General features: G+C 37.7%; 1 protein-coding gene across 1 annotated transcript in view; it reads left to right on the forward strand.

The window, feature by feature from the left end:
* LOC104532814 (ubiquitin-conjugating enzyme E2 Q2) overlaps positions 1–14,485 on the forward strand; it is a 42,186-nt gene that overhangs the window by 7,655 nt on the left and 20,046 nt on the right. Inside the window, exons 2-6 of the mRNA XM_010178109.2 lie at positions 699–774; positions 1,355–1,459; positions 8,409–8,513; positions 10,107–10,163; positions 12,224–12,364. Of these exons, the coding sequence (XP_010176411.2) occupies positions 699–774; positions 1,355–1,459; positions 8,409–8,513; positions 10,107–10,163; positions 12,224–12,364 (484 nt within the window). The remainder of the gene's footprint in view (positions 1–698; positions 775–1,354; positions 1,460–8,408; positions 8,514–10,106; positions 10,164–12,223; positions 12,365–14,485) is intronic.

Genomic DNA, 14,485 nt, shown 5'->3' on the forward strand with positions numbered 1-14,485 from the left:
TAATCTATTAGAGTAGCAGTGGGAACCTTGACTCCATAACTGCTAAAGAATGAAGCATGAGTTATTGTCTCTGGAATGAGAAACAGGTAATTTTTCCTTTTAAGCTGCAATGAGAGAAATGAATGAAAATTCCCTCATATTATTTTGCCAGACCTGGGGATATGAAGATAATATCTGGGTGATAAAACTGAGATTCAGCAATTTGTTCTCAGCTACTAGAATTTAATTGGTGAGGAGTGGAGAATTCCTTAAATAATTTAATACAAATAAAAATGCAAACATAAATTATACGAAGGGATACTTATGTTGAGTTGGAAGCTACATGGTTTCCTCCATCCTCACAACATTACCAAACCTGTGTTAGGAAAAAATTGGAATTTCTTTTTGAAACATCTGAACAGGAGGCAAAGTACTTTTGTTTACCTGTCTATAGCAAGAGTCTTTCTAGCACCTTTTGAAGGGCTGCATGCTGTGGCACCTTAGTGACCAAGAAAAATCACTTGTCATGGAGCAGTTGTGGGCCACATCTATTCCATATGTTGTATATGCCTTAACCATCACTTGTTTTGGAGAGTACGTTTCTAATCCTGTGAATCCACTTGATCTCAATGCCACCAGGATGTGCTTTGGCACCTGCCTAGAAGCTGTAGTAGGACTTTAGTGATGGAAGAAAGTTACTCTGTATGCTTTCTTGATAGGGTTGTGTACAATATATTGTTTGAGAAATCTTTCAACAGTGGAAAGTCCTCTATGAGCGTTGATGCTAAAAAGATGGTAATTGCAGATTTTTGGCACTGTGATCTGCCTGTTAATTTGTCCTCCAAGGCAGGAGATTTGAGCTATCTTGCTTCAGTCTGAGGGCCAATTCTAGAACAGTTTTGAATAGTCCTATTTGAGAAGGAAGTCTGAAGGCTCCAGGTTTTGTTCCTTTCACAGCTGTTATCTGGAAGAATCTGTACTTTTATGAAAAATAGCATCAATATAGTTTTTTTCTTTGAAATGTACTACTTATGATTCCATTTTTGGTAATTATCACCTGTACTGCATTTCTAAATTTCTCTCTCCTGCTCCACCTGCCCCCAGGGTTTTAAACTTTTCAGCACTGTTTCTTATGTATGTCCATCGTTTGATCAAGATGAAAATAGGATGAAATACTAGAAGAACTAGTTGGCTGGATTTCTTTCAACTTCTCTTGCATTGCCTAAAAACGCTTCTACGTTGCCTGATTCAGAGCAAGATAAAAGCTGATGTTAATGCTGTGTGGTGAAATTTTTGGGATGAATGAATTTTAAAAGCTTTGTGGGTTTTTTGTTTATTGATTTGCTGGATCTTTTGTGTTTGTTTTCTTTAACAGGAGTCTTACCCCTCTTCATCACCAATATGGTTTGTAGAATCAGATGACCCAAACCTGACTTCGGTCTTAGAGCGTTTAGAAGATATTAAGAAGAGCAATACTCTGGTGAGCAAATGTTTTGGTTGTTTTGGGTTTTTATTTAGCTTTGTCACATTAACAAGCAGTTAAATTAGTTCAGTTTTGGGGTTATTTGGGGGTTTTTGTAAACACAAGTTTCTCTTCCAAAAACATACGAACCAAAAATAACCTGAAAGGTTTGGGGCAAGGAGGGAGAAGATGACTTAAATGATTGCTCTTTAAAAGATGTTAAGTTTCAGCCCCAATAATTACACAGTTTAGGGTTTTCTAAAAGTAACTAAACAGTGAAATGTATGAGAACTTAAAACTACTGAATAAAATAGCTCTTCTAGTTGCACAGAGATCAATTAAGGAGGTAAGGGATTTGTGTTCTTGAGAATGTACATTCTAAACATAGCTGTAAGGGTTATTAATACAAAGAATTCCTGGTTTCAGTCAAGACGGCTTGACCTGATACCTTCTGGTTCATCAGAATATTCCTTCGATAGTGATAAGTTTGAACAGTGGTATGACTTTGGATGATTGCTATTTTAAAGAAAATCTTTGTACAGATTCTGATGGTAGTTTTGTATTTCAGAAAACTATCAGGCATTATATATTAATTGAGTACCTTTTTGATGTAGTGTCAGGAGGCGTGTGTGTATATATATAAATTAACTTCCCATTCTATGCGGGAAGTAAGTGTCCTCAAATATTACTTGGAGACAAATTTCAGTACAAGTGTACTTTTTTCCACAAGAAGCAGTATTTCAGCCTGTGATTAAAAGTATTGTTTTTCCTCTCTAAATTTCCTTTCCAGATATTTATTGATATTAAATAGCCCTTAAGGATTATTTTTGTTAGCAGATTATTTTAAATTTTTTGTTTATTGTTGTGTACTAATGCATGCATGTGATGCATACAAAACAAATCAGTCTGCAGAATATTGCTTCTTGCATGGATTATCTGCTGACCCTAGTATTTCCCTGATTTTGGAAAAACTTGGAATGTTCTTTCTCATTAAATCTCTTACCTGTAATGTTTACTGGGATAATGTTAATCAAGCATACTCAACCTGTAATAAGGATGTGTAACTTTCTTTTTTCAAAAGAGTATTTAGTATGCATTTGACTTCTATCAGAAATGGAGAACTAACAAGTGAGAGTCTTCGTGTGCCTTGCCATAATTAAACACAAAGGGGCATTGCGGGGGAACATTGGTGTTTTAATGTGTTATGTTGGATCTGATTACAGGAGACATGTATCAGTTGTGTAGTTTCTGCTTACCACCTAAACTTTAGACTAAACCACATTTAGAAGAATGTTGTAGCTCTCTTAATCTTTGTGACTTCTGCCTAGAGAGGCATACAACAGCATAGTGGCAGAAGATGTGGCTCAATCAACTTTTTTCTTAAATGCACTTTCAGAAGGTTCTCCAGCTTGAAGCTGGTGTGGCTAGTGGCTTCAGACTAGAGGTTTTAAACAAGGTATTTCTTGTGTATAACTACCTACAGGTTTTCTTGCAATAGGGTAGAAAGCTTTATCGCAAACGTGCACAGGATTTGCTGTGCTGAATTGCATATGCACGTAGACTGCCTATGTACGTTTTAAGAAAACAGCCTCTGATATCAAGATTGTACTTGCCCACGTAGAAGCTGATGGGTTGATGTAATAGACCCCTGTGCATGGCCCATTAGTTTCTCAGGAATCCACCCCACATCATGTTATGCCAAGATGAAGAGAGATGGGAGTGGCTGAAGAGACAAATACTTAGGCTACAAAAATTGACTTCTGCTGTGCTTTGCTCAAAAGGCTTGGCTTTGTGGGCTTTGGGTTTGTTTTTTCTCCCTGCACCTTTCCACCTTGCAACTCCTTCCCTCCCTTTCAAGGGTGTTGGAGCAACTCACACACAGACTTCTTGGAGGTAGGGTAGGAAGAGATGAGGAAGTACTACCTGTCAAAATCCAGAGGCTTCTGATTTATCACGCTATCTCCTAAAAGCTCACTTAGTTCAATTAAGACTTTTAGAATGTTTCAAACCAGTTTTCATTTAATTTATTGCATCTATAGGATTGTTTGTGCCATGTTGCTCTAAACCCATTACTTGAGCAGTCAGATTTTGAATGGGGAATTGCATTGGCCTCTTCCAGCAGCTCAACTGAGCACAGTGAACATGTGCTAAAAGTACTGCTAGCACATATACACCAATTAGGGTTCTTTGGTATTATATTACTCTGCCTTTTCTACTTGCTTTGTAACTTTTGATAGGTGTCAGTTGTTTGGAACACTGAAGAACTTGTTCTTCAGGCGTAAAAGGTTGACAGGGCTGTATATATGAAAGCCTTGTCATTTGACACGGTAAAAGGCAAACTGTTTTACCCATGTTAAAATCATGCACACGTTTCCTGGAAAATCTTCTGTGGGTCTGAAACTTTGTGTAACCTTGGCATCAGCATAGTGCTTTTTGCTATGAAAATTCCTCAAAACACTAAAAATGTCAAAAGGTTAAGAGCATGATCAGCATAGTAATTAGCATTAGGTTTAGAGGCTTTAGCTGCTTTGCTCTTCATATTGAACAAATTCCAGTCAGCAGATGAAGGGGCTACAGATTTCTCTCTAACCCTAAACGTCTCCTGAATTCCCTTTCACATCCTGAAACTCAGCATTGCATTAGACTTGGCAGGTGGCTGAAACTGAGAGCTGCCTTCTAGTGGTTGTGCCATGCAGAAGACAAATCCTACTTCAATCTTGTTGCTCTGTTTAATATAGTGGAAGTTATAGCTGTAAATCTAAACTCTCAAACCTTACTTCATGGTTTATTAAATATAATTATACATTATTTGGAGATTTGCTTTTTAAAGACAGTAGTAAAAATGGACTTAAATTCAGATGGGCAGCTTTAATTCTCATACTCTCCAAACCTTGAGGGCTTAAACTTTCATGGAAGGCTTCAAAAGTATAGAATTCCTGGCATCAGTATGTGTACAGCTTGGATAAGCTGCTCTCCCTGAGCACGCTATTTTTGTATTAAGAGTTTAGATGCAGTCCCACATCATGGCATTTCAGGAAAGAATATTGACTCTTGCAAACTGCCAACGCGGCAGCAACTAATTTTGTATTGGGGATCATAGAGACAAAATGCAGGAAGAAGCTTTGCTTTACTTTCTGAAACTGCCTAAGGCTGCTGAATGTGTGTGAGACCAGCTGCTGTCACAGACTACCTGATAGCTAAGTAGTGCTCACACTCCAAATGACTGGTATTTCTTACCTGTTTCCTCTTCAGCAGTTTCCTTCAGTGGTAGGCTCAGATTTATTGATTCATTTATTTATTTTTATATAGGTATAGATAGTGTGTGTGTATATACATATATATATATGTAGAAGAATAAGTATGTGTATTCTTACACTATACTTTTTCAGCCCATGTTTCTTGGTAATTGGAACACAAGGTGCTTCATAGTGAACCCAGCGGTATATTAATATCATTAAAGGTATCTTAAAATTGTTAATGCTTTCATACTGCATTAGAAAGATCTCTTCAGGCATAAAAAGGACTCCTAATGTAGGATAGGTTTCAGAAAATACGTTCTAAACTGTTTTCAGATTTGTGAGATGTTAACACAGGAAACAATTCTAAGAGGTGGTTTTGTGTTCTAAAACATCATTATGGTGTCCCTAAGAATCACCAACTTCTCAGAACTCCTAGAGCATTAAAAGTTACATTATAGATGTAAATATTATATTTTTAATATTTTGTTGTTATTTTTTTATATTAATTATAATCAATATCTTTAGTTTATAAATTTGTCATTGTATGTGGTCACTTGAGCATTTACCTTATGCATGTTATTACATTGCTCCTTTAATACCCCATGGATTATGCATTGTAGTTGCTGTTTAGTTTCTGCTTTAGGCAGTTTGTATTAAAGGGAAACTATTGGTATACTGATAGCCAACTTTTCTTTAGTAGCAGCAAGTGTGTGTGTGTGTTAAGCATTCATTTTATATTAGCCAAGCATGTGAAGTTAGCCTGGAAATAAATTTAAATTATTAATACATGGCAGAAATCTGCTATCCCTTTTCCTTACAGTCTATTGATGTACCATTAACACATACCAAATCATTCTAGGCCCTGCTTAGAGCAGGGGGTTGAATCAGATGACTTCCAGATGTGCCTTTCAGCCCAAATTATCCTATAATTTTTCGTGCATATGAGCAGAGCATAAGGGATAATGTTGCTGGTGATCCATGGCAGAAGGATCAAGGGTATGAAATGAATTCCTGTGGAGGAAAATCATAGCAATAAGGAAGAAGAGTTGTAGAGACAGGATCAGCTTCACACTCTGTCACCACCTGTGCAGATTGTAGAAACTGACAGCAAGTAACCAACTTAGATATAAAAATGAAGCTGCAGTTTGACAGTTGTATTAGGCTAACCCTGAAGTGTAGACTGCTGCCAAGGAAGGGGGTCCCTGCTCTCAGCTGCACATTTCTGCCTCCCCCCTTTGCAGTGGAGTTGATGTTTATGTGCTGAAGCCCATCAGAAGTTGATCTGCCTTGAAGCTTGTAACTTGCTGGGTGGTTGTGTGGTTACTGGTGCCAGTGCAAATGAGATGGTGAAAATGTGCTGCTGGAGGGAGGGGACCACCTCTTCAGGCACAGCCACTGTGTAATTTGGTCCAGGTTGTGCCAGCATTTGGTTGTTTCAAGGATTCTTGTGAACCTCACAGAGGTGCTGTGTTCAGAAGGAAGTGAGAAAAGCTTACAGTGTGTTAGGTCCTGGCTGCAAAGGTTCCTTCTGAATTTCAATTCAGGTGACAGGATTTTTCATGAAGAGCATGGGGAGTGGAGGAAGCAGTTCTTAACTCCTCCCAGCCCTTACCGTCTCTTTCTGTAGACACATCTAATATTGTGTTCAGCTGCTTTTCCAGACTTCGGACCAGCCGCATGCCAGTGGTGGTATTATTCCCCACCGTTTAGATTTTTTTTTTATGCTTCACAACTGATGTAAACAAATTAATGACTTGCCTAGCTTTACATAGCTACATAAGAAAAATTACAGTTCCTCAAACTTTATGCGCCAAGTCTCCATGACACAGTGTTTTGTGCAGAGAAAAATTTTCTCAAGAAAATATGTAGCAGTGCAACATTAAGTATCCTACACGTACTGAGGATAATTCTAAGACCTGTGGTTCTGTCTACCAACTAACTTTTTGATTAACCTGCTTTCTACCTGCTAAAAGATTTCCTGATGTTTCAGACACCCAAGAAGGTTCAAATAGATGTGGAATTTGATGAGAAATGTGGTTATTATAGAAAGCTTCTGGCCACATAAACTATCATGTCCATCTCTTTTGGTGTCATCTGCTTTATTTTTGAGTTAAGGATGACTGTCACAAATGATGCAGAAACTGCAGATATGGTGTGATAGGAGACAATGTCATAATTCTTGTAATGCAGGCTGGTATGTCAGTTCATGACCTCCAATAAATAAATAACATTCCCATTAAACAGGGACTATGAATTGTACTGGAGAAGAAATAAGCACTGAAGCTTTCATATAGCATAAGGGCAACATTTGCTTATCACTGCTAGTGATTTGTGCTTGGAAAAAGAGTTCTTAGCCCTGGAGAGGCTGAATTTTCACTTGCTGTAAAGTAAGAGCATTTAAACTGGCCCGTAGCAAGGTTTTAGGCATGTAGAATATTTTGGAGTGGGTACATTTTTCTTAGATACCTTAATTTATTGTATATTTTCAGCAATACAATTTACAAGCATCAAATAGTGTTGTAGAGGTATCATTCTTTCAGGATAATACAGTCTGTGCTGTACCTTGGGTGAGGCCACATTGCCTGTCTCCCTCCTATACGGAGAGAGATATTTAGAAGGGAGTGTTGGTTGCCGCTCTCAGTGTAACTACTAGTAGTACTGAAGGGTATGTGTACAGAGATGGCTGTCTTGCACACTGCCTTCTACAAGTGGCCAGACAAACTCCATTTAGTACCTGGAAGGAAAGTCTATAAATTAATGTGTAATTTTTGCAAGCTTCATCTAGGGTATTATTCTGCAAATAATGAAGTTTTGACCATTTTACAAGTATATTCAGCAGTCGTTTCTTTGTTTTTCTGACATAGAAAGACCTTGAAAAGTTAGGAAGTGCAGTCTTTTATGGTCTTGGCCTTAACTAGGAATCTGAGGCTGCCTCAAGAAAGGTGACGGCTCTGGAACTCCATTAGTGTGGTGATCAAGAAGCAAGCTTAATGTTTCTCTGTTTCTGCAGAACTAAATTTATTTTCTGAATAGTATTAGAGTGAGTGAAAGATGTTCTGTATTTTGCAGTTAAGAGAGCACAGTTAATGTAACACTGAAAGTGGGGAATGGAAATCAGTGATAGTAACAGATTGTGGCTCAACCTAATACAAGATATGGCAAGCAGACTACTTGGACTCTAGCTCAGAGGTTGGCTAGTTTCTATGCCTTCTACAGGTGTTTGTCTTGCTTCTAATGCCTCACGGGTATGCCCTAGAAGGGGATCCTGGATGTGGAAAATCAAACTGTTCCTCCTCGGTTTTTTTAAGACATGCTTTTTTTTTTAACCTAGGAAACTGTAATGGACTGTCTTGTCTCATGGAATATGACCATTATCAAATGGTCATACTCTGTTATACCTTATTTCCCTAGTGATTTGTGACTGAGACACCTGTGTCTGGAATGGGTGATGCTGCTGGGGCAGACTATTCTTTTGCTCATGACTCTTCCCTTGACATGAGGAGAAGAACGGGAGCCATACTTAACTTGCTGTGTCCTTGGTTTCCCATTGTGGGGATTTTATCACAATGACTACAGAGAAAAAGAGGAGTCTTTAAACTTTATGCCAGTGTATGCAGATTTAAATGCTGTACAGTGACTGAAAGTTCAGTACCAACGTGTGAAGAAAATTCAAAATATATTGTTCTATGCTTTGGTTTAAATAAATGTTTCCATCTTTTTTTTTATAGCTTCTTCAACAGCTGAAGCGATTAATATGTGACCTCTGCAGGTTATATAATCTTCCTCAGCATCCAGATGTTGAAATGTTAGATCAACCATTACCAGCTGGACAGGTAAATTAAAAAGCTGTGGACACCTCCTTATGACAATGAAGGAATTGGTTTTTTTAAGTCCAAGAAACAAGATGGTGGGAAGGATTAAACCTTATGTAAGTCAGAACTGAGAATGCACTATCAAGCACTGTTGCTTTAAGGTGCCCTCAATCTGAATTTTGTTTCCAGAATCTATTTAATAATGGTGTGATATCATTGAAAGGTGTGTATGTGATACCAGAGCTGTCAAAGTCCCTCCTAAATACTGTTCAGGCTAATCACTGTGCATTCCTAATGCTTCCCAAATTCACTTTTTTTCCAAAATGGAAATGTGATTAAACACTCTTTGCTTTTTCTTGAAGAGTTATGTTTTACAGTGTGCTCTTGGATGAACTATTATTGTTGTTTTCCTTCCTCTTCAATCCCTTGCAGAGACATGGGATATCAAGACCATATGCTGCTTCGGGTAGATAGTATCTGATGTGCCTTATTTACTTTTTCTGCACTTGGCAAATTAAGAATTGTGAAGGGCTGTGAAATGTTCTGGTTAAGTAAAATGTTTTTTACTGTGCTGAAAACAGAACTGGTGACTGTCAGTAACTGTTCTTTTTTTGTATTTTTAATAAGATTATGATATCTTCTTTTGCTTATACATAAGATGACATAATTTTTACGAACTCCTGCAGTGTAACAGATGGTTTTCCTGTGGTGACAGTAATGACAAATAACTTGCTTAATTTTGTTCACGTGACAAATTGTAATCCTATAGGTCTTTTCTCTTAACCACCCACATAGCAGTGCAACTATAAGACAATAGGCCCGTAGTATTAGGAAGTAGCTTGATTGAAGAGTCTTGTTTATGCTCTGAAACTCAAAAACAAACTCATAGAAGGTTTATTTGCCAGAAATGTCAGATAATTTGCAAGTTACATAAGAGTGGCCTTAGTAAATCAGACCAAAGATCCACCTAGTCCCCTGCATTGTCTAGAACAGTGGCGTTCCTTCCTTGCCAAAGGAAGAGCAAGCAGAGCACAAGCATAACAGAATGCTCAGGAGTATTTCTGCAGCTCAGACTTCCTGAGCTTGAAGCAATATCCTGAAATGGAAAGCCATGAAAAATGAATTAAATCTTTTTTTTATTATTTTATCATATAATCTAATAACAGTGGCTATATAATGATAGTAGTTGTGGCGAGAGGTCTGAAGTTTGTTGGGTTTTCTTGGTTTTAGAGGTCTACCATGTATATGGATTCTAGTCAGAGCCATGATCTGATTTCATGGCTAAGGGATCATGAGTTACAACCTGCTTGACTTAGTGCATTTGTCACTGTCTCAGAATAGGATATCCTTATCTGAATGTCAAGTTTCCACTTAGAACTTAATGTGAAATTAATTGTGACATTCCGTTTATCTTTGCTCCATGCAAAAATCTCTTCACTGTCGTACTCTAAGAAAGCACCTTTGTGTGTCTTTCACATCAAACTTTAGTCCTTTGCAGACCTTAGTAAGTGTAAGTTTTGTATATACTACTTTCTCTTTGATAGTAGACTTCCTGTTATTGAAAGAAAGGAACATGAGCACAGTTCATGCAGAAACCTCATTGTTGTTTTGCAGAATGGAACAACAGAAGAAGTTACATCAGAGGAGGAAGAAGAAGAAGATATGGGTGAAGTATGTGAATATATGCGATTGTTATCCTAATCTTGTAGAATCCTGGCATTTTGCTCTGCAGTGTCTAGCTAATTATTAAGCAAACTGTAAAATGTATTCTCCCTGGAGTTCAACAGAAACGATATTTTAAAATTTGGATGTTTACCTTAATGTCAGCTTTCACTTCAACCACAAAACTAGTGAAATTTTCTTCTTAAACAGATCTCAGCTGTGAGGTACTTGGATGCAGAGAACTGGACATCTGTTTGTGCTTTAGTCAAACAATACATAACATTTTGTGCCAAATCAGTAAGTTTGCGTTGTTACTCCTATTTCAAGCAGCATGTGAACTGGCTCTGATACAGTTGAAAGTGCCTCCCAAATTGAAGCAGACTGGCTAAGAGTAAATCAGTGTGCTGATTTATTAAACAGCTGAGCTAGTTTTTAGCTATAATACATTGAAGGAAATAGAAGGGCACCTGAAACAGACATGCTAAACTTTAAGGGGTTTATGTCACTGGCAACATGGTGCTCTTTTTAATGAGCTTTTTACTGTGTGAGAGCCACCTCTTTCAATTACTTCTACAGCATGTTAGAGTAGCTCCAAGATGCTTGCTTTTTAAATCACTATGAATAGCTTTATTATAGGAGAACTCTTTTGTGAGGAATGTGTATAGTAAGAATAAACGACTCATTCTTTGAATAGAAGGTCTTCCTTTAGAGAAGATGTAAAAGTTACCCACATTCTGGAATTAAAATGAAGTAGCCTGTCTTATACCATATTTAGCCTGATCCAGACCACATTTATTAAAGCCAGAGTTTCTGTAAAGGTAGTGTGTACACTCCCATATCTTGCTACTACAAGGCTCTTTTTGCTTGCAGACTTGTGAGTAGCCTTTTGCACTCTTTTCAGGTTACTTTAGACAAAAAAGTTATCATGTCTGTCATTATTTATAAGCTGTCAGGTGGCCTTGTGTGTGCAGTGATATCTTCAATATGTAATCTGGTCCAATTTCTAAACTGAAAAGCAGCTTAGGGTTCCTAGGGCTATATCATTATTTTGAGAAACATGAGTGTTAAAGAAGACTCAGCCTGAAATGTGTTACAGTTGGAGGAAACAGTGTTGTCAAAGACATTAGATCAGCGTGTTTTTTACTATGTGAGACATCCTTGAATCTGCATGTGTGGCCAGGTTTTCCTGCCATCAGAGTAGCCACAGGTGTGGTGGAGCACTGCGTATTGGAGTGTGTCTGATGGTTGTGTACTCCTATCTCGCTGGTGTGGCTGCTGTAGTGCTTCCTTTTTCATCTCAAGGTATTTACATCCTTCCCCTCCTCTCCAGAAATAGCACTTGAATCACCTTACAGGCAGTTGTCTTAAGTTCAGAGTGCTCCTCTGCAACAGGATAACCCCATCTCAGAATAGAGTGGAAGGTTTTTCAGTGTCTCAGTCTAGAACTCTGAACTGAAATTTGGGCTTGTACAATCAGGATACTTGACCACATAATTTTATCTCATACTAATGCTGTATTTAATCTTCAACTGAAATGTTCCCCTTGAATTAAGTATATGTAGCTTTCTAATATTTAACTTTTCTTGAAGGGTTGCTGTAGCCCTGCCAGGTACGTCCATCATTGTTTGCCAGAAGTGTAATATAGCTAGGATTCTAATTGAAAAAAAGCATCTGCTTTTAGAAACATCTTGGAGACACCCTAACTTTGGGTGCTTTTGGATTCTCAGGCCCTGTTCAAAATGCCTTAAATTCCTGTTTTCTACCTACTTTAATGGGCTAGTTCACTAAAATCTTAAACATCTCACAGCGATTTTTCTTGTGCTTGTTTCTGTAACCAGAAACATGCTGTGAATTTGGGTCTCGTTTGTGTTGTGAAGGCTCCCTGCACTTCCAGTGAATACTGTTGGCTGAGAGAGTGAAGTTAGAGCAAAATAAAAATGGCATCCAACAATCACTAATACATAGTGCTCTGCAGTAGTGACTGTTATCCCTAAATGCTCTTGAAGAGAGTTTTGTTGAATGAAGAGCATAGTTAAGTTATTTACAGTGAATTTTCCTCTATCTTATAGGACATTGAAGATCTGGATCACTATGATATGAAGGAGGAGGAACCAGTTGATGGGAAGAAATCTGAGGATGAAGGCATTGAAAAAGAGAATCTTGCAATCTTAGAAAAAATCAGAAAGAATCAAAGGCAAGATCACTTAAATGTGAGTTAATAATTTATGTTTTTTCTTTGCAGTACTTCTGGCTTTAAAATAGAAATGTTTTTCAGCAAACAAAGCCTACTACTATGCATGTAGACCTAAATTAATCTGTAGCTGACTTCCAGCATATATAGGACAAATGGGACCGAAATAGCTCTTACAGGAGAAGTTCGAATGGGCCAGCTAAAATTCCAAGGTCATTTAGTAAATGGACTCATTTAAGCAAAATCTTTGGCACAGGAAGTTAGTTGTCAGTCCACATCCCACAGTGGCACAAAAACTACTTCAAAGCACTCTAATTCAGCCTGGGAGAATGCCATCATAATTTATTTGTCAAACTGAGTTGGAGTATTCTTGACATTTTGGATGGAGAAGCTTCTTCTGTCTTTTCACCAGGGTCAGCTCATACATGTAGATCCAGGTTTCACACTTGTTAATGGTATTTAACTGGTTGTCTAATTTCCAGAGGTATCTATTTGATTGTCTCCATGTCTCTTGCTTGATGCCTTTGTTACGAACAATAGTTGTCCTTGCAGAATTGGCAGGAAGCATCTAGGTTGTAGGTGTGGCTTTTGTTGCTGAGCCCTTACTAAAATAACAAATAAAGCCATATATAAAACTGAATGCATTAAAAGTCATGGTTGACTTAACATACTTAGTAAAACCAGGAGCTTGTGCTTTAAATCCATTCTCTGCATTAGTTTGTTTTTTCAGTAATATCTATGCCACTTGGAAATTAATGAAGACTTTAGGGGTTTTTGCCATACATAAAGCAAAGGGCCTTCAGCAGCTTTGCAGCTTTATTATCACAGTTTTCTGAGTGATCTTGCCAGCAGGCAGTTGTAAAAAAACCTGTTTGTTCTCCAGAGGCTTAGAAATGTTTTGTCACAGGTGCCAAGTTCCAGAGAAACTTCTGCTTCTCAAAGGTGCATGTAGGAGGGAATGGTGATGTCATACAACCTTCATTTTATTTAGCCTGGCTTCCGAAGAAATAAAAAATTTTGTTTCACAGAGGTTTAAAATCTGTAATGCATGAAATTCAGTACTTCTGTTCATGACCAATTTCAACCAAAGGTAAGGGTTCTAAAGTTTTTAAGTCACCTGTACAGAACGAGGGTCCTGGAATTGTTGCCCTCTACTGTGTGAGCTTGTAAGTTTTTATATGCTGTTTGGCAAGTCAGCAGACGTGTAGATTATGACCAGACATAAGATGTGCTATTTCTCTTTAAGCTGATAGTTGAGGATGTGAGCAGTAGTTAGGTAGAGGGGAGGCACCTCTAAGTACTTAGGGAAGGAATAAGATTTAGGATTGGTATATAGGGGACATCTGGATTTTTGCCCAAGGAGCCAGGTTTGTTCTATTTCTTACACTTGATGATTTTCCCAGTAAATATTTTCTAAAAAGCTGAAATTGAACTTAAAAATTATATTAGATTCAAGAGAATTGCTGTTGTAAAATTCTTTTGAGTTGTAACGAGAACTATATACATTCAAAGTGCTCAGTGCTAGCCAATCCACTTTCATTATTGGATGCACTCTTCATAGATCTAGTTATCCTAAGAATTCAGGGAAAAGGCCCCTTTAGTTAGCAAGTTCTTGATTATTTCTTGTCATGAATTACTGGCCCTAAATAACTATCTAGTTTAGAAAAAAACCTCTTCCTATTACTGACACTTTAACATGGAAAAGAGATTCAGTTTGTAGCCATCTCCTTTGCAAAGGAAATGAAGTAGAAATACTTCTCCGAGTTCTTCAACTACAAGTTTTCTGCTCCTGTCCCAGTGCTGTTCTAATGACTTAATTGCAAACCTTTCAAAAATACCTTAGACTTATGTTCTGCTGAAATAGACACCATGAGATAGCTGGCTAGAGAAGGTTACTCTTTGATTTGTGTGTGAGTTCAACAGTTACATACCTTGTTGTCTGAAGGAAAAAGTGTACAGTAATGATCACCCCTTCACAAAACAAAACAAAAAAACCCAAACAAACCACCCCCAAAACCTGACCAGCATTTCAAATATTTGAAAGCGGGTAAACATAAGGTACCAAACTGCTGTTGCTGTATAATCAAGTCTGTTTTCAGACTTGACTAACCATAAATGCAATGGTTACTTACTGGTTTTG

Source organism: Antrostomus carolinensis, unplaced genomic scaffold (assembly GCF_000700745.2).
Source record: "Antrostomus carolinensis isolate BGI_N321 unplaced genomic scaffold, ASM70074v2 scaffold53061, whole genome shotgun sequence".
Taxonomy (NCBI): domain Eukaryota; kingdom Metazoa; phylum Chordata; class Aves; order Caprimulgiformes; family Caprimulgidae; genus Antrostomus; species Antrostomus carolinensis.